Genomic DNA, 21,590 nt, shown 5'->3' with positions numbered 1-21,590 from the left:
ATAATTTTTCAGTATCAATTGAAAATAAAATCTGTAAAATGTCAATAACTACTTCACTCCGTCAGAATGACTTGTTCTACATGACTCCACATCATCACGATCCATTATTTCTATTTTAATCCTAAACCTGACACAAGATACTTAAAATATTCGTTCTCAAAATGGAAAATTATTTTTCTTAGACTCCCTCATGCTGATAAATCTAGGTACTTAATTTTAAAAAAGTGGCAAGTTCTAAAACACTGCAGATGTCTTTGAGATCAACCTTCGAAGATGAAGCGTCATTTCTCACTGAGGTACCTCTGGAAAGAACGTCAACAGCCTTTCTGATCGCTCTCAATTCTAAATGCCTAAGAACTGCTTGTTAGATTCCTAGGCTTCTCGGCTCTCACTGAATCTCCTCCCGGAGGTCTCTCAGGTGATATCGAGTAGGAATTAAGCAAGGGTCGACCGCCTAGGAAAAGTCGAACATTCTCGACTGCTGGAGCCGCATCTAGCCTGTTCCTTGCCAGTCTCTTCCTTTAGGGACCGTCCTGGCGGAATCCCGCCTCCCCGCCTCAAGCAGTTGCGGGGAGGCCCCTTCCCTTTCCTCGCACCCTGACTTTGTAGCATCGCCCCCGCTTTCTCGCTCCAACCCACCACCCGCCAGTCTTCATAACCTGCGTTTTCTTCTCGGGCCGGGTCCTCTCACCACCCGGCTCTGGGAGAAAACTATGGAGGTGGTTTTCACCCTTGGAAGGTTGGAAATGCCCAGAATGAATGCCTCGGGGTCTCCCCCAAATTTTGCTGGGAGAGTAAGGGAAGAAGAAACGGACTTTCCTGCTCGGATAACAATCTCGACTCCCAGCCTTTTAAAAAGGCAGGGAATCCAAGCGGGGAATCCTGGGCGGTTTCCCGGGAACCCGTTTCTCCACGGGAGGGTCACCCGGTCTACACACAGCAGTTACTATGACAATACAACCACAGCCTCCAGTTTCCATGGCAGCGGCCGGCCCAATCTGATTGGTTTTCCTTTCTATTTCTCCATGGGCTCCGCCCTATGCCCCTCCAACTCTCTTCTGGAGTGCCTGGGGAGGGGCAGCTGAGACGAGGGAGGCCTTTGCGTCACTCTCCGGCGCGCGAGGGAAGACAAGAATCGAGGAATTGGCGGGCGGAACTGTAGGAGGAAGGGGTGGCGTTTCCGGTGGGGAAAAGTGGAGGAAAGGAAAAAGGAAGCGAGAAGTGGGTGGGTGGAAGGGCGGAAGGCTTTGAGTGTAACTCCCGGCTGATTTGGGCTCGATGTTGGCCGTGAGCTTGGGGTTGCCCCCTCGCACGGGAGGAGAAGGACGGATCATTAGGAAGCCGCCAGGCGCTATCACCAGACCTCTCAGCCGGCGCGCAGGCGCCACACAACTTGCCGATCCCAAAAGGGAGAGATATAGAGTAGCGGAAACCACCCAGAGGGACCGGCAGTGCTAAAGTCTCGCGAGAGCGAACCGGACTTCCTTCCTCTGGTTCTCCCTCCTCTTCCCCCGCCCCCTTCCCTTCTCCCTCCTCTTCCCCCCCTCCCGAGCCGGAGCGTCCCTGTGTCCCACAGGCCAGAGCCGCAGCTAGAGCAGCTTTCCCCACTCCCTCCCCCTCGCCTCACTCACTCCCCCCCACCCCGCGCCGAGCGAGGAGGAGTCGGAGGAGAGGAAGATGGCGGCGGCCGCCAGCACCCGCGGGGCCGCGGGGCCGCTCCGAGGAGCCTGAAAGACCCACGGAGGCTTCGTGGCGAGACGCGGCGGCGGAGGATGAGCCTGCAGAGCGCGCAGTATCTCCGGTGAGTGCCGAAGCCCGGCCGAGGTGTTGTGGGGACGAGAGGAGGCTTGGGGGGGCCAGAAACAGCGGACTCCCGAGGCAGTGGGGGAGTTGCAGCGTCCTTCTGTCCCCGGGCCGGGAGGCGCGGGCTGAGCGGGCAGCTGCGGGAGGGGGCGGGCACACACATGGCTGCCTGGCCCTCGCCGGGCGAGCTGAGCTCTGGTGAAGCCGGCGATGAGCGGAGGGAGGTTGGGGAAGCGTGAGAGAGAACGTGTGCGCGCGCGCGCCTGTGCTCTCAGGCTGCGGGCCGGGGTAGGGAGAGGCACCCCGAGAGCAGGCAGCGATCCGGAGTAGAGGTGGGTGTGAAGGGGTCTGGAGCCTTCAGCCGGGGAAACGTGGTGTGCTGGCTGGAGCGATGCATGCGGAGAGTGGAGGATGGAAGTCGGCACACCTGGGGGCTGGGAGGGTGCAGACTGGAGGGCAAATTAGAGGAGGGGGAGCCCGCAGGAAACGCGAGCTTGTTCTTTTATCGCGGGTTGGGAGTAGGGGAAATAATGCCTTCTGTCTTTAGTTGGAGGGGTAGGGGAACCCGAGAAGGGGGGAAATGGATGGGGAAACGAGGAAAGAGGGAGGTGCTATGAACAAGGTGATGTTCTCGAAAGAAACTGTAGTTGGAAGATACCATTCTGAGAGCCGTGTGCATTCATTAGGTGCGATGTAAGGAACTTGTATGAAGGAGATAGAGTGACGCATGGATACTGGTGTTGCGCGTGTGTGAGTGTGTGTCTAGGGTAAGGGAGGGAAGCAGGGATTGATGCACACTTAAAGAAGGCTCACATGTATTGACATGATGTCGAGAACATTTTGAATAGGAAGACAGCAGCTGTTGTGTAGTCAGAATAGTTTGGTGGATTCTGAGTGAGAGATTGGGGAAACACCTTGATGACAAAGGAAAATAAGGTTAGCACCTGAGGTTAATTGAGGAGCTGCAAAGACTCGGAAACTTAAAAACTGGGCCTTTTTGTCTTTCAAGAACGATTTTTTTTTTAAAGGGAGGTATGGAAAAATGCTTTTCAAACATTATTTCATACCTTGTGGAGAAGGGAATTGAATGGATGGGTAACGGAATGATGAGAGTTACTTCAGCTGTTTAGAGATTAGTGATGTGGAAGAGTCCATGTGTTAGAGTGGTCCCACATATATTTATATTGCAAGAGAAAGTATGTTGTTCTGTGGTAGACAGAGTGGCTGTTCTGTCATTGAAAGTAGTTATTCATTACACTGAGAGGATGATGGGATCTGTGAATCTTTGATTTGTGAGTTTAGCACAATATGTATGCCTGATATTGTAAGTTGATACCCTCTTTTTTCTTGTTACCCTTATTAGTACATTAAACTTTACAGTGAGCTATGAATATAGGTGCAGTAGACAGAAATAGAAACTACCAGGACAGTTCTTAATCTTAAGGAATTTGCATCATAATATCCAATAGGTGAGTAAATTAATAGCACAGACTAATGTAATTATCACCACAAAAAGGTACCATATTGATGAGTCCTAGATGACCTGAGCAGTGGAGGGAAATCAGGAAAGACTCTCTTTGTTCATCTGCTCATTTATACTCCTATGATTCATCGGTTGTTTGGTTGATCACCTGTACATAAGGCATTGTACCAACTGCTAAGAATAGAAAGTAAGAACTCCACCCTCTTACAGAACTTACAAGTTTGTTAGGTTTTAAAAGAAAAGAACACTTAAACTCTTAGGATGACAGTCTTCTGACAGCCGTGAATTAAGAAAGAGAGATTGTAAACGGAAGGACATGGGTAATAAGGAAATGGAGGGAGAGTGGTGCTAAGTTAGGCAGTAGTGCTGGGGGGCATACAACTGGAAAGCTTGAATGGAGTTTAACTTGGTTCTTTTACAGATTAGGAAGGTGAGTCCAAAGAAGTTACTGAGCATCTTATGGCTGGTGTGTAAAAACAGACTCAAATGTTTGCTTGTCTTGGAGCTTCATGTCAGCGTTCTGTGCTGCCTGACTATGCTCATTCTTTGCCCAAGTGTGAATGGAGGGCTTTCTATATTCTAGGAGCTGAGCCTCACTGGTGAGCAGAAGGGTGAGCATGGGAGAGTAGGTCTTGATAGAAGGTCAGTAAACATGAGCAGATAAATACACAATAAGGTCCTTTGAAATGATAGAAAGGAAAATAAGGGCATGTGTTTTTATGTAAGCACAGGAAAACCTATTCTGTAATTTGATGCTAAAAGGGTCTTAAAAAGTAGACATTAGAAATTTTGTAGTGAAAGATATAGCTTCATTTGTGTAGCATGCTAGCCTGACACAGCACTAAAAAAAAAACAAGATGTGCCATAGTCGGCCTGTAATCCAATCATTCTGGAAGTGGAAACAGGAAGATCAAAAGTTCAAGGTCATCCACTATTAGCAAGGTCAAGGCCACCCTTGACTTCTTGAGCCCCTGCCTCAAAGAAATCTGAGGTGCTTTGTTAAGAGACAATTTGTATGTTCACAGCATTGAGAAAATTATTGTGTTATAAAATATGTGGACCTTTAGGGCTTGAAATAAGGTCTTGGCAGTTGGAAGACTGTGTGGTGACAAATATTAGGAAAGTGCTGATATTGTTAATGCAGAGATAGCTGGCTTTGAGAAGCTTCTGTGCCAATGTATCTTTTTTTGTATAAATCTGCTTGGAGGGAAGAATTACCCTTAGGTTATGGAGTCAGTGACAGGTTGGTACCAATTTGGCTCTGAAGAATGAAGAAACATGGAATGACAGCTACATGTCCAGCTGCAATCCAATAGGCAAAAAGTTAGAGGCATGAGATATAGAATCCCTTCCAAATTTCTCAAAGCCACTTTTGCTTTTATAGATCTGTCCTAAGTAAAGACAGCAAATCTTAAGTCTGCTACTTACAGGTATATTCAGGAGGAAGGAGGCCAGCAATAAACATTTGTGCTAGCTTCAGTTTCCCTCTTAATTTTTCAATTTAGATTTATTTTTATTATATATATAAAATATATATTATATATATAATATATATTATATATGTGTGTGTGTATGTATATATATATATATATATGTGTGTGTGTGTATATATGTATATATATGTATATATGTATGTATATATGTATATATATATATATATATATATATGCCAGAAGAGGGTGTTGTATTCTTTGGAACTGGAGTTACAGATGGGTGTGAATGGCCGTGTGGGTGCTAGGAATCTAGCCTCCTGAACAGCAGCCAGAGTTCTTAACTATAGAGCCTTCTCTCTAGCCCCTAGAACAGCTGGTTTTCTCAATAGAGATTAGGGAGGTGGTCTGTGACCTTGACTTTAGGAGGAGTTTTGTTGCCTACCTTTGTCAGTGGGAGAAGACCATGACTGGACAGTTTTTAAACTGCATAGCTGCAGACTTTCCCTCATGTAGAGTGAAAATTTATTTTCTCTTAGCCAAATTTTAGTTTGTTAGAGTAAGTGAGCAGGAGTGTCTAGTATTGAAATGGTGGGGTAGTGGAAGTGTAGTGGCAAGGTGGCACTTTGAGACAGTGAACTACTTATGGCGGTCAGAACAGGAAAGCAGGGAACTCAGCATTAAAGGAACTGAATTCATCTCAAAGAAAAAGCATAGATGAAAAGAAGAAAAGCCTGTAGAGGGAAGAGATGCTACTGTGAACAAGACTGCAGAAAAGTATCCTTTTCCTGTCCTAGTAGACTGGCACAGTCCTGCCCAAGGAGATGTTGAAAGACTTAAGTTTATAAAGTAAGACATCCTTGAACATAAACATTCTAGGCAGGAGGCAGTGTGAGTATATTACCCAAATTGAAGCAGAAGTCAGATTCTTTCTCTTGATTTGACAAAATGAAAGATTTTTTAAAAGACTAACACTTTGTTGAGTAAAAGAGTAGATTGAGTTTAGTCTTTCTGTTATGTGTAGAAGGGTGAAGATAGGCCATAGATCAGATTATAAGACATAATACACTTTAAAATAATCATTTTTTAAAGAGTTTGGAATTTATATATCTCAGGTACATTCTTTCTTTTTTTTTTTTTTTTGGTTTTTTTTTTGGAGCCGGGGACCCAACCAGGGCCTTGCGCTTTTGCTAGGCAAGCTCTACCACTGAGCTAAATCCCCAACCCCTCAGACACATTCTTAAGTTTCTATTACTGTGGTAAAGATCATGACTAAAAAGCAGCTTGGGGAGAAAAAGGTTTATTTTATCTTCCACTTTGCAGTCCCATCATCACTCAGGGAATTCAAGGCATTAACGGTGCACACGTGATGGAGGTGTGATGAAGGTGTTCTGTTTATTGGATCATCCTCCATGGCTTACTCAGCCTGCTTCCTTATATATTGAGACCTCCTTTCTAGGAGTACCACTGCTCCCAAAATGCTGGGCCCATCCACATCAGTTGATCAGGAAAATGCCCTAAAGACTTGCTTATAGGGAATCTGGTGGAGACACTTTCCTGCTTGAGGATTCTCTTCCCAGGTGACTTTAATTTGTGTTACTTTGTCAAAAATCTAACCAAGACACATAGAAAAGAGTGTGTGTGTGTGTGTGTGTGTGTGTGTGTGTGTGTGTGTGCGCGCGCTATATACTTTCTTCATTATTCTCTTTCTGTCTTAAATTTTCTTCTATGCTGCAGTGTTCAGTGAAATAGTTGATTCCCTAGCGTTAGATTCTTTTATAGAAATGGTCCATACATATCTGCTTTGCCAAGATTTTCCCCCCTGTTACCCTCTATTGAAAGGTCATTCTAGTGTCATATTCCATGTTAGACACTTTAGAGTCAGAAATGAAACAGCAGGCGCAAACTTGTTTTTGAGGCAACAAAAAAAGGGTTGTCTTTTGAGTTGAAGGGAAATGCTTCCATGTTATTGTAAGATAGAACGCATCATGGTGAGTCTTGGCTGAGTCTAGATAAAGGAGCAAGCATACCGGTGAGGCTGGTGAGAGAAGTGGGAGAACAGACCTTTAGGAGGAATAGACAACTAAGCAGAGTGGGCTCTACTTTCTAGAACAGTCTGGTAATGTTGAGTCTGACAGGAAGGCTCAGAAAGACTTGTAATGTGTACACTGGTAAGTCCTTGCGGTCCACAGAGTTGGTGTGTTGTTTCCCTCACCTGCTCACTTCTTTCCTCCATTCTTAGCCTTCCTAGGATGTGAAGTAGCCTCAATTCCAGAAAATCATCAAACATGGCTGGTTTCCCAAATGTGGCAATTAAAAAAATAACTTGAGGCTTAGACGTTTTTGTGTTAATAGCACATTGCTTGCTTGTATATTGACTGGCTGAATTACCATGTTTGTTAATTTCTGCTTCCTTTGTGGTTTCAGTTGAATTAAAAATGTATACTTCCTGTCTTAGTTAAATTTCATTCTTTGCTTTCGTACAGCTGCTGTCCTCTATCTTTATGATGGAGGAAGCAGTCATTGAACTTTTTGTTGATTTTTTTTTTTAATGGTTATGTCATAGTAAGATCTAGACCCACTAATAAAGCCAATTTCCTATGAAGCCCTTGTTGGGGTGGAGAATGGTTCATACTGTAGGACTAGTTTGTTTTATATTATATCGAGTCAGGTCTTCAGCTACACTTCTAACAACGACTAGACTTTTGAATTTTTATTGTGAATTTGTGTCTGAAAGTTTAGATGGGCTAGTTTAACTGATGGTATTGTTTGGGGATGAGCAGGCAGGTGTGTTGAAGAAAGTGGTTTGTTCATATGTATGCATTTTGCTGTGAAGTTACGTTTAGTTCCTATAGCTAGACTTAGCAAAGGGCCTGGGAGATTGTCACTATGAAGAGCTAGTCATTAGCAGGAAAATAAGAGACATGTCACATGGGAAATGAACTTGTAACCAACTCCTTACTGATTAATATGCAACTGAAATTGCTCAGGAAAAGTTGTTCGATGCCAAATTCTTAGTCAGTAGAAACTTAAGTCAGCGGTAACCAATTGTTAAAGAAAATTTTAGAAATCTCAGGTACACTAACATGTCTGTTTTCTTTTTTTCTTGATTGCTGACACTTGGTTGACATAGTGGGCTAGATAGGCTTCATATGGATGGGCATGGTTTGTCCTGTGCACCTTGTGCCATTGGCAACCTCCTTTGCCTGTACCCATCAAATGCCAACATCATCCCCCATTGTCGCCATATATTATTGTGAGGTGTTCCTTGGAGTGTAAATTCTCCACCAGTGAGGACACTGATTTTAAAAAGTATATATTCATAGTATTGTTTTACATTGTTATAACAGAAACTTACATAGTCAACTTAGACAACAGGTTTATTTTAACTTAGTTTCTGGCGGCTTCAAACCATGGTCAGTTGTTTCTGTTGAGTTTTGGCCTGTGGTGAGGTAGCAGGGTGTGTGTGTGTGTATGTTCATTTGTCTGTTCATTCATGTTAACAGTGGCTGGGAAGCAGAACAAAAGACTCATACCCCAGTTTCCTTTGAAGGTACACATGTGCTTAGTGACCTAAAGCATATTATGAGGACACCCCCCCCCCGCACCTTCTGTGGGAGTTTCATAACCTTCCAGAAGTGCCAATCCAGGGACAAACTTTTAATGCTGTGCCTTTGGATATGTTCCAGTTACAAATAGATATAGCAGTGTCTCTTTTCCTCTAAGCCATGGATTATTTCTCATCAATTTTCCCTTAGGTAGTACTAAGCTAGCTACCATGTTCCTACTTGTAGACACATGTACATATTTCAGCTTGGTTTTGTGAATTTGAATTTTGCTCTACTGGCAGTTACTGAATATTGCATGTACAGCGCCATCCCAGAGCTTTTCAGTGGCAAGTTTAAAGTTACTAGAGACACTTGAGGGGCCAGCCAACTTACTACGTGCTGTAATAGAGAAGCAAAGGTAATGTGTGAATGTAGGGATACTGCTTGTTCCAGTAGGTGGAGATGGGTGAAGAGGGCATCTTGCTGGAGGTGAGATTTCACATAAATATTGAAAGATGAATGGGAGTTTTAAAGGGAGGAGGGAATTGAGCACTTCATATTGTACAACCAGGCTAAACATGCTCAGACAACTTTTTTTTTTCAAATAACTTTTTAAAAATTGTATCTTCCCTGATATATTTCATAATATTAAATGTTCTGACCAGGCACAAGATTCTCACAGATAGGAGAAGTAGAGATGTGAAAATGGCAGTTTGAACAGTTGGTAGCTGGCATGGGTCTTAAAAAGGGAAAAGCAATTAGTTAGGTGTCTTCTACAAGCCCCATCTTTCCCTTGTGCTCTTGACTATACCTGCTATTCCTCTATGACCTATTTCATTTATGGTGTTACTTTCTTTACTAGTGTTTTCTGTGAAGCAATCTCAAGTTTCCCTTAAAAGTCTGTTTCATTCTGATTTTCCCTCTGAATTCTGTCATTCATGCTCTTGTCTTAAGGCTAATTTTCAAGTTTATCCTGCTGCCTGTTTATGCTTTTTTTTTTTTTTTTTTTTTTTTTTTGAGCTGGGGGACCAACCCAGGGCCTTGTGCTTGCTAGGCAAGTGCTCTACCACTGAGCTAAATCCCCAACCCCTGTTTATGCTTTTTATTGTGCTCCATTTTTGTTGTTGTTCTTGGTACGGACATCTTCAAAAGTGCCAAAGACTTCATAATGACCCAATTTACCAACTATTTTCCTTTCTTACATCTTGCCTTTGTTTGCCTTCCTCTGATGGATGTCTCTTTCTTATATCCATCTACACTATCCTACTAGTTACGTTTGAGCCCTTATATGTTTCAGGACTCTGGAGATTAAAACAGAGAGAGAGACTATGCTTTCAGTCATTGAGGTTTTCCTGTTTTGATACAGTGTCTCACTGTGTACCCCTAGCTGACCTGGAACTCACTCTAGATCAGGCCAGCCTCTTACATAGCACCTGCTTTTGCCTCCTGATTGCTGGGATTAAAGTTGGTGTGCACTGCCCCTTGCTCAAGTGGCTTTACTAAGTATGCATGCACTGTTAGCATATATCTCGTACTAGCTATGATTTATACAGAGTCACATGGAAAGTTCTTAAGCTCTATTGCTTTTCACAACCTATTCTGATTATTTGGTCCTGTTTTGTTTTTCTAACCCATTTCACCAACCAGTGGCAAAAATGAAGGCATGCCCTGTTATTTTCTCTCCTTTCCTTTTCTCTTTTCCTGAGATAGGGTTTCTCTGTGTATCCCAGGCTGTTCTGGAACTCTCTTTGTAGACTAGACTGGCCTCAAACTCACAGAGACTGCTTGCCTCTGCCTCCTAAGTTCTGGAATTAAAGGGGTAAGCCACCACCGCCACCACACAATAGCATTTCGTTTTTAGATACTGTGTCTACCCTCAGACTTTTGCTGCCATTGAATCATCATTCTTTAAAACTTATCAAGAATACTGTCTAAATCACTGTGATAGTCTTGGATATATGGTTGGTCTAAGATGTCATTCTTTCCTTTCAGATACTCATGAACCCCTTAATGAAATGGGCACAAAGATAAAAATAAATGCAGTTGAGTATTCTCCTTTAAAGTGTATGATCTCAGCTGGAAGTGGTGTTGCACACCTTTAATCTCAGCCATTAGGTAGGACCTTTAGTCTCAGCATTTAGGAGACAGAGGCAGGTGAATCTCTGGTCTGCATAGCAAGTTCCAGTCAAAACAACAAGAAGAAAAACAGTGTGGTCTCTGTCACTCAGTTGCCCTGGGTACTTACACTTTCTGTGCCTCATTTCTCTGTACTCCTATCTGTTGCATAAAGTGTAGAGAGTGGTTCTGGTGTGTAGTAAGTACATAATCTGAAAGAGAATGTAGCACTGACTAATCATTTATGCCTCTTCCTTCTGGACATAGGTCATTTGAGAAGTCTTACTGTCAGTTTTCTGTTTGTTCTATTCCTGTAAAAGCTACTTAGAGGAAAAGAGGATTATTTTATCTCACAATTCTACACTACAGTCCTTTGATTTGTGAGAAAAAGTCAAGGCAGTGGGAACTTGAAACAGCTAGTCCCATAATAGCCACAGTCAAGACTGAAGAGAAACGAATGCATACATGTTTACTTGCATATGCTCAGCTCACTGTCTCCATGTTTACAGAGTTCAGGACACCTCCCCATCACCCAGGGAGTGGTGCTTTCTACAGTGGGCTGGGTCTTCCCACATCAGTTAACTAGTTAAGAGGCCAACTCTCTTCCCAGATAATAAGTTGTGTCAGGTTGACAGTTCAGACTAACCATCCCAGTGTCATATCAAACTCTTTCCTACAGTATGAGTGTGAAGCCAGTTTGGGATTCATGAGACCTTGTCTTGCAGTAAATAAGCTTTATATCCATCCTTCTTCCCATATAGTTCCTTAAGCTTTCTCATTTTCCTCATTGGAGACGCTCCTTGGGATTCTGTCCCTCTCCCCACCCACCCAGGTTTAGACTTGCAGTCATGAGTTCTCCTAATTTCTTTACCCTCCTGTTTGTACCATTCTGGAAATATTGCTTTTCTCTTGTTTTTCCTTTTTCCTTGCTGGTTCTGTCCATTTTTTACTCATACCTTCTAGCCAGTATCTTGCCTGTAGTTCTTCCTGGGAAACAAGAAGTATTGATGGACTTTAACTATTGCTCCTTCCTTTGTTGTTTGTAAAAGGGAACATGGATATGAAGAAATAGTGTAACAAATTCTGGTTCTCCTTCAGACTCCACACCATCTGTCCTACCACAAATACATATTTTGCATTGGTTCCAGATTAATATTGAAAAAATATTTATGTTGGCTTTCCCTTAATTATACTCCTTAATCTGGCATTGTTGACCTTTCATAAAATAACTCATCTACTTCAGTCAGTGGTGTCAGGCACAAAACAAAATGATTTGCCCCTTGTCTCTGAACATGTCATATTTATTTCAGATTAAAACTGTAGGAAGTTCTCTCTTCCATTAGCCTAGTTATACTTCACTTTTGAAATAATGACTTCTTTGTTACTCTATTGATTTCTTTTTTTGCTACTATATTTCCTTTTAATTTTTCTATTTTTATGTGTTAGTCACTGTAGCTGGATTGTTACAGAAGATGTGTCCTGACTGTCTGCCTATCTGCTTATCTATCTAGGTGTTTGAGGGTAGGTTCTCCTGTAACCCAGGCTGTACTCCTGTCTCAGCCTCTTGAGATCTGAGGTTATAGGATAGGGTCTCCACACCTGATCACATGTATTCTACAGTTGGCACAAGTCTTTACAAGCAAGTTCTCCCTCAGGGGTACAGTGAAAGCCTCCAAACGCAAACACTTAAGTAAGTTTGTTTCATTTGGAAGGGTCCTTATTTTTTGGTGGTTGTGTTCATTTTTTAGTTTTTTTTATGTGTGTGGATAATTGACCTGCATGTATGTCTGTGTACCACATGCATGCAATGCTTACAGAGGCCAGAAGAAGACATAGGATCCCCTGGACTGCAGTTACGGATGGTTGTGATCACACATGTGAGCTGGGATTCAAACTCAGGTCCTCTGAAGAGTAGCCAGTGGTCTTAACCACTGAACTATCTCTGCGGTCCCTGTTTGCAGAGGTGGTGATACTCCTGAAGCAGGGCTGTGGTGTGCTGACCTGGAACTCCTGAGCTCAAGTAACTTCTTCTGCTTCAGTGTTCTCAATGCTGTACTACAGGCACGTACCATTGTATCCAGCCTGGGCATGTATAGTTTTAAAGCATGTGTGGGAGTAACCAAGTCAAATATTGGAGAGAAAGAAATACAAGAGAGAGGCAGTAGTTCTTTGGGATATGCAGGATTTGAGTTTTCTCCTCTTTTTAGTAGTAAGTAGGCTCATTTTTTCATTAAGCTTTATTTATTTGGAATACTTTTAAATTATTTGGGAGATAAAGTTTAGCAAGTGAAATTTGGAAAAGAAATTTGGATCGTAGGATTCATTTTCTAGCACTCTCAACTCCTGTGGTGAGATAGGGAGCAGCATGGAGTGCTATAGTTTGTTCCCAACTGTTCCCTGCTCCCCAGCCCTTACTGGAGATGGAACCCCATCTCCGTACATTCATTCATTCTAGGCAAATGCTCTACCACTGAAAACCCCTTAGCTTATTACAGTTCCTGGTGTCATTTCTGTTTGTTGTTGTCCATCTCAAATGATAGTCATCCATCTGAAAGACTGTTGTATTTAAATAACTGTCATACTGACGTGCATCAGTTTCCTCGAACCCAGTGTTCACAGACCACAGAAGTTGAGTTCTTTTTCTTTCTCTCTTAGGCATAGTTTTCAGGGCTATTGTCAGTTATAATTCGATATAGTAGATTCCAGTGATGTTTTGAACCTGTTTCATTTGGAAATGTTCTTATAAGTGATGAAAATACAAAGCGTGGTGTTAGAAATCAACATACATGCATTTCAATAGTAAACACTCTTGGGCATCTCCAAAACCTTGTGTGTGTCTGTGTAGAGCTTGTGGGATGTATCTTAAAGTATATTTACTGTTACTTTTAATATCTAATCCTATAAGATTACATTTCTTAAATTTAAATAACAATGTCATTTGTCTGAACATTTGTTCTTTAATGAAACAAGATTAGAACATTTTGAAAAGCACAACTCAAATGATAAGGCATTGGTTGTAGATTCTGGCTTAAAACGGTGAGAAAAGAAACCAACAGATTTATTTTCTAATTTAAAAATAATTTGGTTGACTAAATTTATACATAGGGGTCTTTTTTGTAGGCTTCTTAGGACAGCAGCATGGTGTAACAAACTAATTGAGAAGGCCTTTGAATTAAAACTGCCTTAACTTTTCTTAGATTGGCCTAAGTTCAAGTCCCTGACCTTATATACTAGCAAGGTAGCTTTAAGCCTCTCTAGTTTTAATTTTACTGATCATGATAGAATTACATGAGCAGATGTAACTTTCTTATGTAAAGTCCAATTTAGTTTTACATAGGCAATGAGCCTTTTTCTGCATTGACTTGATTTTCCAAATTTTTAATATAATTACTATTCATTTTTAAATTTGCTAATAAAGCCCTCGAGGTAGGGGCTATAGGGTGATTGAGTCTGAAGTGTGAAATTAACTTCTTCATTGTATGAGGCTACCATCTTACCTTATTAATATAGTTTATACTTTCAAAATGCCTTTATGTAATTGTTTTTGAATCCCTAGGATCTGTAAATATTTTACTGAATGTTAGTTGATGAGAAGAAATTAAGGATTCACACAGAATTGGCAGACTTTAAAATGCTATTTATTGGACCCAGTGTAATAAAATAGACCCATCACTTGTAGGAAAAAGCAGAAAAGCTAAAGTTAGAGATGGCATTCTTTTGTATTTGAATATGGATGAGGGCCTGAGTCAGTCACCAAAAACAAGGAAAAGACAAAAATGCTGATTCTTTTCCCCAGACTCTTGAGAAACAAGTGTAGTCATCACATCACAAGTGACACCTTGATTTTTGTACACTGGAAATCCTATTGAGCTTTTGATAATTGTTTTGTTTTTGTTTTTGTTTTTGTTTTTTACGATTTTATTTATTTTATGTGAGTACACTGTAGCTGTCTTCAGACACACCAGAAGAGGGCATCAGATCCCATTGTAGGTGGTTGTGAGCCACCATGTGGTTGCTGGGACTTGACCTTTGGAAGAGCAGCCAGTGCTCTTAACTGCTGAACCATCTCCTGGCCCCAAAGCAGTGTTTTCATAGAGCATCACAAAGTTTCAAGTGGTGATTTTGATCCCAGCAGTGTTTAAAATTTAAAAATGCCCATTTCCACATAGCCTTACAAGTGCTGAAGGTTCTATGCATTTCGTTTTTAAAGCAGACCCTTTAATGTTTTTACTTGTATTTATATATGGTAAACCTATATATTCTTCTGATCAGCATTCTCTGTTACATTTAGGCATGAGGATTACCAGTACTTTCAAGACAGAATAAAATAAACGTAACATCAGGTAAACTGGCTCTTTTGAGGAGTGTACAGGAGTTTGGTGTGTATAGCATTACACCAGTTACTCCATCATTCTCACTCCATAGTCCATGCTGTCCTTACATTGACTTATTCCCTCTGTCTCAGCCTCTTATGTTGGGATTATAGATGAGCATTCCACCTAAGTATAAAACTGGACTCTCTCATAATTTTTAATGTGCTAATGTGTTGCGAACATCCAAGAGGGATTTGTAGTTGTGTCTCATAGTTTGCCATGATTGGTGTTTTCTTAGAGGAAGAAAAACAAATGATGCTATTCTTTCAGGTTTTTTGTTTCTTAACCTTCCTTTTACTACATACTGCTCTCAGCACACCACAGTATAGACATTGCCATTCTTAAAATGCTCCACCTCCAAAATCTTAGATTCAGCCATTCTAACCATAGCCCTACCTCCATTAATCTGCTTCTAATTAAGACTTCTGCTAGGTAGTAATGGCCATGTCTTTAACCAAACCAGGGGAGGCAGAGGTAGGCAGATCTCTTGAGTTTGAAGCCAGTCTGATCTACAGAGTGAGTTCCCAGGACAGCCAGGGCTGCAGAAAGAAAACCTGTCTTGGAAAGGGTCAGGGGAAAATTCCTACATACTGATTTTTTTTTTCCTTCTTACTACTTTTTCTATTCTTCTTCACCCTGTCTTGGTTTTCCTACCCTTTTGATACTGGTTTCCTGTTTTAGAACCGTCCTTGCCTTCATCCTATTGTCCTTTCTCATTCATCTAGAAAAATCCAATGTTGAATGATTCTGACAGTCTGCTTCTTTGGGTAACCTGTCAGTTAAAAAAGTCTTCCTGACTAGTTACCTGTCACTTATATGCAGTCTTCACTGTGCATTTCCCCTTACTGACTTGTCTAATTCTTTATAGTAATTACTTTACACTTTTACTATTTCTTGTACCTTTACTGACTATTCTTAGTAGATGGCCTTTATATCAGGCATAAAAGTAGAAGTCTTTTGATGGCACTGATCTTATTCCCAGACCCTCTTCCCTATTTTGGCTTTTGTCTCCTTCCATATTAACATTATATTGTATAGTTTTGTTTTTGAGACAGGGTCTCACTATGTAGTAGCCTGAGCTAGCCTGGAACTCCTGAAGATCCACTTGCCTTTGCCTCAAGTTCTGGGACTAAAGGTGTGTGCACTACCATGCCTGACTGGGATGTTTTATAATAATGCATTTTTGTAATTAGTCTGACCTGTTGCTAAAAAGCTTTGATGATTAATTAGACTATTGCATGGGTCATAGGTTAGCGTTGGTTCACTTTTAATCTTAAGCTTTTAAAACACCACGAACCATTCTTGCTTTCACTCCTTACGCGGTTATAATTAATTTCAAAGAACCTCCTCTTTCCGCTCCCATCAATAAACTCTCCAAAAAGTTTAAGTCCTACCTGTAGTCCTCTTGCAATGCCAATGAGGCTAGTGTAGGCCAGCAGGGGGGAGTAGCTTTAGAAGGGCTCCTTATACTTATTTCCACATAAGTAGTGATGTCAGTAGTCAGATTTAGGTTTTATTTTATACCAGACTATACCAAACACTTTCCGTTTATTATTTTGAATTTTCATAGCAATCCTATGAGTTATGGACTATTGTTGTTTGGTTTTATAGACAGGTAAACAGACTCAGACTAGTTAAGGCTAATGTCATTCTAAGATTGACAGAGTTGAGTTTTGAGCCTGGGAGTTATTTCAGAGTCAATAATTTTTAACTATGCATCATTCTGACTTTGCTTGGGATATAATTTGCTTGGGATTTTAAGATTTTTGTTTATACATTGTGCATTGCTATAAAACATAAAATTCATAATTACACATTTCATCTGACAAAATTTATCTCCCAACTTTTAAAGTGCATTTTTTTTTCCTAAGGGAGTAGAAGAGTAATTTTTTTTGGAGTTTACTGATGGGAGCAGAAAGAGGAGTTTCTTTGAAATTCATTGCAACTGTGAAAGGAATAAAGCAAGACGGATCTTGGTGTTTTAGAAGCTGAAAGACTGAAGATTAAGGGTGAAAAGATAAGAAAGCATATGAGTTATGTCTTCAGTGGTAAAGAGAAAACAAACTTTACTTTTTAAGCGTGAAAGGGATGGAGATCTGTCAACAATAGCTGTGTGTTGTGGAACAGTGTCTGCAACTTAAACTAACCTAGATTTCTGCCTCTAAATACACTGTAGAACTTTGATTCTATCCGTAATTTGCATCTCTGACCTCATTTTTCCTTCACTCCATTCCACTGCAATTAGAAATTGGGTATAGTTGCTGCCAGTATCTATGATGAATAGCCAGTTTCTGTTCTCTCTCATGAGCTCCACTCAAAACATGGAGTTAGAAAAGTTACTAATGACTCCTTAATTGTGTGTCTAGCTGTAGCCGAGTGGGAAGCTGGTAAATCTGTAGCAGGAAGCAAATTCTGCCTTATAAATTGAGGGGATTACTTTAAAATAAGAAAACTTCATGTTTGGTTTCTAAAAGGAATGCTAACTAAAGAAAATACAGTAAGCATTGTGTCCTTGGCGTGAGAACTCTGTTAACAAACCCTGCGCTACAGATACATATAGGTGTTGAGGCCTTTCAGTATCTTCTAGCTGGGAGGATAAACGTGGGAATCTGCGTTCACATGCCAGCAATTTATTACAAATCAGTGCTGTTAGTTTTAGCTAACCAAAGCTAGTGTTGTAGCATTAAAGTGTTCATTTCTGTACTTCTTTGTATCTGTGTGTTTAATATCTATGAACCAACCATAGATTGAAAAATAGTGTAAAAGTCATGTTCGAACTCAACATACAGACTTCGGCTTCTCATTGCTGTTTTCTAAATAATATACAATTCCAGGTATTACAAGCACTGTAAAGGTGGCTTCAAGTATATGTAGAGATTTGCTTCTATTTTGGAGTTTGAAGCCCATTCTAGGTGTTAGCATGGGGTCTGAGAGCATGATCACAAAGAACCCTAGCTAGTACTTTAAAGTTAGCCCCTTTATAAGGCACTAGTCCATTCTTGAGGGTTTAACCTTCATACGGTATTCATTTCCAAAAGTCAGCATCTCTTAATATTTTTGCACTGGAGATTAAGTTTCAACATGCATTTGGAAGGCGATATATAGCATTCAAATGAGAGCTAGTAGTTTAAGTTATTCCATTTCTAAATTTTCTTCTAGAAATTTTATAGCCTAAGTCTGCAATCTATCTTGAGTTAATTTTGTATATGTTATGATATATTACTTGAGGTTTTCTGGTTAAAACTTTTCATCCAGTTAATAGTATCATTTCTTGAGAAAATATTTTTTTCTCCTTTAAATTCCTTGATACTTTTGTCAAAAATTGACTATACACAAAAACATTCACATACTGCTCTATCACTGTGAAAAGACATATTACCATAGTAACTCTTATAAAAAGAAAGCATTTAATTGGGACTTGCTTATAGTTTCAGAGGTTTAGTCCAATACCATCAAGGGGAGGAACATGGCAGCTTGTGGGCAGACATGATGCTAGAGAAGGAGCTGAGAGTTCTACCTTCACATCCACAGGCCCCATCATGAGAGCCATTGGGCCTGAGTTGGGCTTTTGAAACCTCAGCCCATCCAGAGACACTTTCAATAAGGCCACACCTACCCCAAAAGGTCACACCTCCTAATTCTAAGCAGTGCCATTCCTGAACTAAACATTCAACTTTGTGAACCTACTGTGAGGGAGAGGGGGTTGGAAGCATTCTTATTTAAACCACCACAATAAGTATATCAATAGATGTTGATTTCTGACTCTTGAAATCAAGGTATCTATGTATCTCCCTCAGATTTCCTTGATTACCATAGCTCTTTAGTAGGTTTTTGAAATTAGGTAACATATAAATTCCTAAACTTTATTCATTTCACTTTATCATTCTAGTACTAAATACCTTGTCTCCAGATAAATATGAACATCACCTACCAGTTTCTATCAAAAATACATATAGGGTTTTTATGTTAGGCAAGTACTCTGCCATTAAACTATACATCTCTATGTCCCCCACCCACTTTTTAAGAATTTTATTTTAAAACAAACTGGTCTTGAACTTGAACCATAATGCAGACTGCTCTCAAGCATTTGGTCCTTCTGCACCAGCCCCTTCCCAGGTAGCTTCTGCCATTCCCAGTCATACAGAATATGACTCAGTCAAGCCCATGTGGCTATCAGGAAATGGTTTTACCCATCTTTTCCCTCTCTGCTAGATCTTTTTTGTGTTGTTTCTTATCCTATCCTATCATAAAGAAATGTTGTGTATGCATCTTAAAAGTCCTTTTGTAAACTAGAAGACTGAAACAGAAGGATTGATTGCCTTGAGTTCAGGCCAGCCTGGGCTTCAGAGTAAAACCCTGTCTATACTCAGTCACAGTTGAAGACTATGCCCCACTTTTCCAAAGAAAAATTGTTTTAATAAGATTCTCAGTAACCTCATTGTTAAATCCAGTGGTCGGTTTGTAGACCTCATTTTTTTTTTTTAAGATTAATTTATTTATTACATATAAGTACACTGTAGCCATCTTTAGACACACCAGAAGAGGGCATCAGATCCCATTACAGATGGTTGTGAGCCACCATGTGGTTGCTGGGGTTTGAACTCAGGACCTTCGGAAGAGCAGTCAGTGCTCTTAACCATTGAGCCATCTCTCCACCCCTGTAGACCTCATCTTAATCTTTACCTGTCAGCATTTATTTATAGACACCACCTTCTCGATGATCTTTTTTTTGTCCAGCTGGCTTCTAGGACAATTGTGCTCAACAATTTAATATGTTTTTCTATCCTGTATTTGGTATTTTTTAAATACTTTTAAAGTACTCCTATACTTCTGCACTTTTCTGGCAGTGCTGTCATGGGCTTTAAATCATGTTTATATCCTGGTGATTCTTAGATGAGCACCAGTGCTCAACAATGTTTCCTCTAAACACTATATTCCTAAAAGAGCCATTGTATATTTAGTAATCTCAGATCTTATCATTATCAAAAATAATAGCAGATGTTTTTAATTTACCTGCCAAGTATTGTTGACCCCCAATGAACTCTTTCCTTCTAAGACCTACCTATTCCTATTGCCTTCTCCACTAGAAAATGCTAAATCCTCCCAGTTTATATTTTGTTTTGTTTTTCCCATTTAAAACCATGGAGCCAGCTTGGACCATCTCCCATACCCCAACATTCAGTCCTTTGGCAGGTGTTATTTACTGAGACTGATCACATCTACCATCTCATCATGGCTACCCATTGATAAGTCACTCAGGACTTACTGTAGCAGCCCGGTGCAGCTAAGGCCGGTCATAATCATGTCTCAAAATCTCCAGAGATTTTGCTCCAAAGCCCTTCCTCTTCCAGACTAGCTCAAGTTGGTGCTGACCTTCACGGTCTAATTCATTCACGCATCTTGGATGGCTGTAATGGTTGAGAAAAATCAGCTCTCTTTTTTTTTTTTTTTTTTTTTTTCTCGGAGCTGGGGACTGAACCCAGGGCCTTGCACGTGCTAGGCAAGCGCTCTACCACTGAGCTAAATCCCCAACCCATCAGCTCTCTTTTTTAGTGTTGTCTTTCTCAGCTTCATTCTGTAGTGATAGTGTTAGAGAAGGGCAAGCACAAAAGCAGATCTAGTATCTTGTCTGTCAAAGAAAGTGACAGGACAAAGCCCAAAGCCAGTATCTGCAGAGAGCTGAGAAGGGTGCAGATGTCAGGAAGTATGTGATTCATTGGGGGCCAAAATAATGTATCATAGAATCTATATGATCTATATTGGGTTTAGTTTACTAAGTTATTTGAATATGGAACCCATTTCTTAATCAGATATGAAAGACAATAAAAAGGAATTGTCTAGCTAAAACTAAAAATGTAGGATAAGTAATGGTTTCTATAAAAAATTTCAGAGAGAGTATTTTTTGTATACCATAATATATAGATTCTTTTTGTAGTTAGCTCACTGTCTTAAATATAGTTGCTGTTAAGTTAACTTGCTCATCTCCGATATTGTCTTCATGCAGCAGTTAGGCAGTTGGACTATGTGCCTCTCCAATCTAAATTTAATTGGTGCTCTATATGTAAAGGACTGTGATTACTTTGTCCAGTGTCAAAGGATAGAATCATATTCCTATTTTCCTTTTTAGACTTAAAAACGTTCTCAGAGCACTTTTAGGTTCTCACTGAAGTTATTTCTGTCACTGTAATTCTCGTTTCCAGTTTGTCCTACAGTTAAAATCATATATTTAGCTGTGTCACATTGGTTTTGTTCCCTATGCAGTAATTCATCAAGCTTTCTTTCTCTTTTTTCATATGCAGTCATAAACAAAACAGTTGTCTGGTGTACCACAGATTTTCCACAAATTGTTGTGAGCATCTCTGTGCAGGTTTGTGTAGGCATAAATTTTCATTTTGTTTGTGTAGGTGTTGGAAGCACAGTTGCTGAATTGTGTGATGAGCATAAAGTATGAGAAACGGCAGGACTGTTCTCTATTGGCCGTTAGTACTTTGTGCTACCACTCACTGTCAGGGAGAGCACCTGCAAAGCCACAGGCTTATCCACATTCTGGCTTGTCAATGTTCTGGACTTGACCACTTAATTGTATATTGTTCTTCAAATTTGCATTAACCAATGAGATCTATTGTCTTTCCACTTTTACAGTGATTGAGTTCTCTGTTAATCCTACATTTGCTATTCAGGCACACAAATGTCTGGTCACTTCACCATTGCCTTTTAAGGCAATATTCTCTGAACATTTATCCTGACACTAATGTAGTTGCTTTCTTTTAAATTTTTTCTCTGATGTAGGACATTTGTTCATTTTAATGTAGTAGTTTGCATTGCCTGCATAGTTCAG

General features: G+C 40.5%; 1 protein-coding gene across 6 annotated transcripts in view; it reads left to right on the top strand.

Moving 5' to 3' along the window:
* The first annotated feature begins 1,488 nt into the window (after window positions 1-1,488).
* Window positions 1,489-21,590, top strand: part of Smg7 (SMG7 nonsense mediated mRNA decay factor) — a 62,785-nt gene continuing 42,683 nt past the window's right edge. For 4 of the 6 annotated variants that reach the window (XM_032915733.1, XM_032915735.1, XM_032915734.1 and 1 more), the window contains exon 1: window positions 1,718-1,801. Coding sequence is in view for 1 of the 6 variants with exons in the window: in XM_032915732.1 (XP_032771623.1) it covers window positions 1,773-1,801 (29 nt within the window). In the remaining 5 variants the exon portion in view is untranslated. Of the gene's footprint in view, window positions 1,802-21,590 lie in introns of all 6 variants that reach the window. The other 2 variants (XM_032915736.1, XM_032915732.1) reach the window with 2 other exon arrangements.

Source organism: Rattus rattus, chromosome 10 (assembly GCF_011064425.1).
Source record: "Rattus rattus isolate New Zealand chromosome 10, Rrattus_CSIRO_v1, whole genome shotgun sequence".
Lineage (NCBI taxonomy): Eukaryota > Metazoa > Chordata > Mammalia > Rodentia > Muridae > Rattus > Rattus rattus.
Note: the sequence above shows the minus strand (reverse complement) of the source record. Positions and strands in the feature narration are given on the sequence as shown.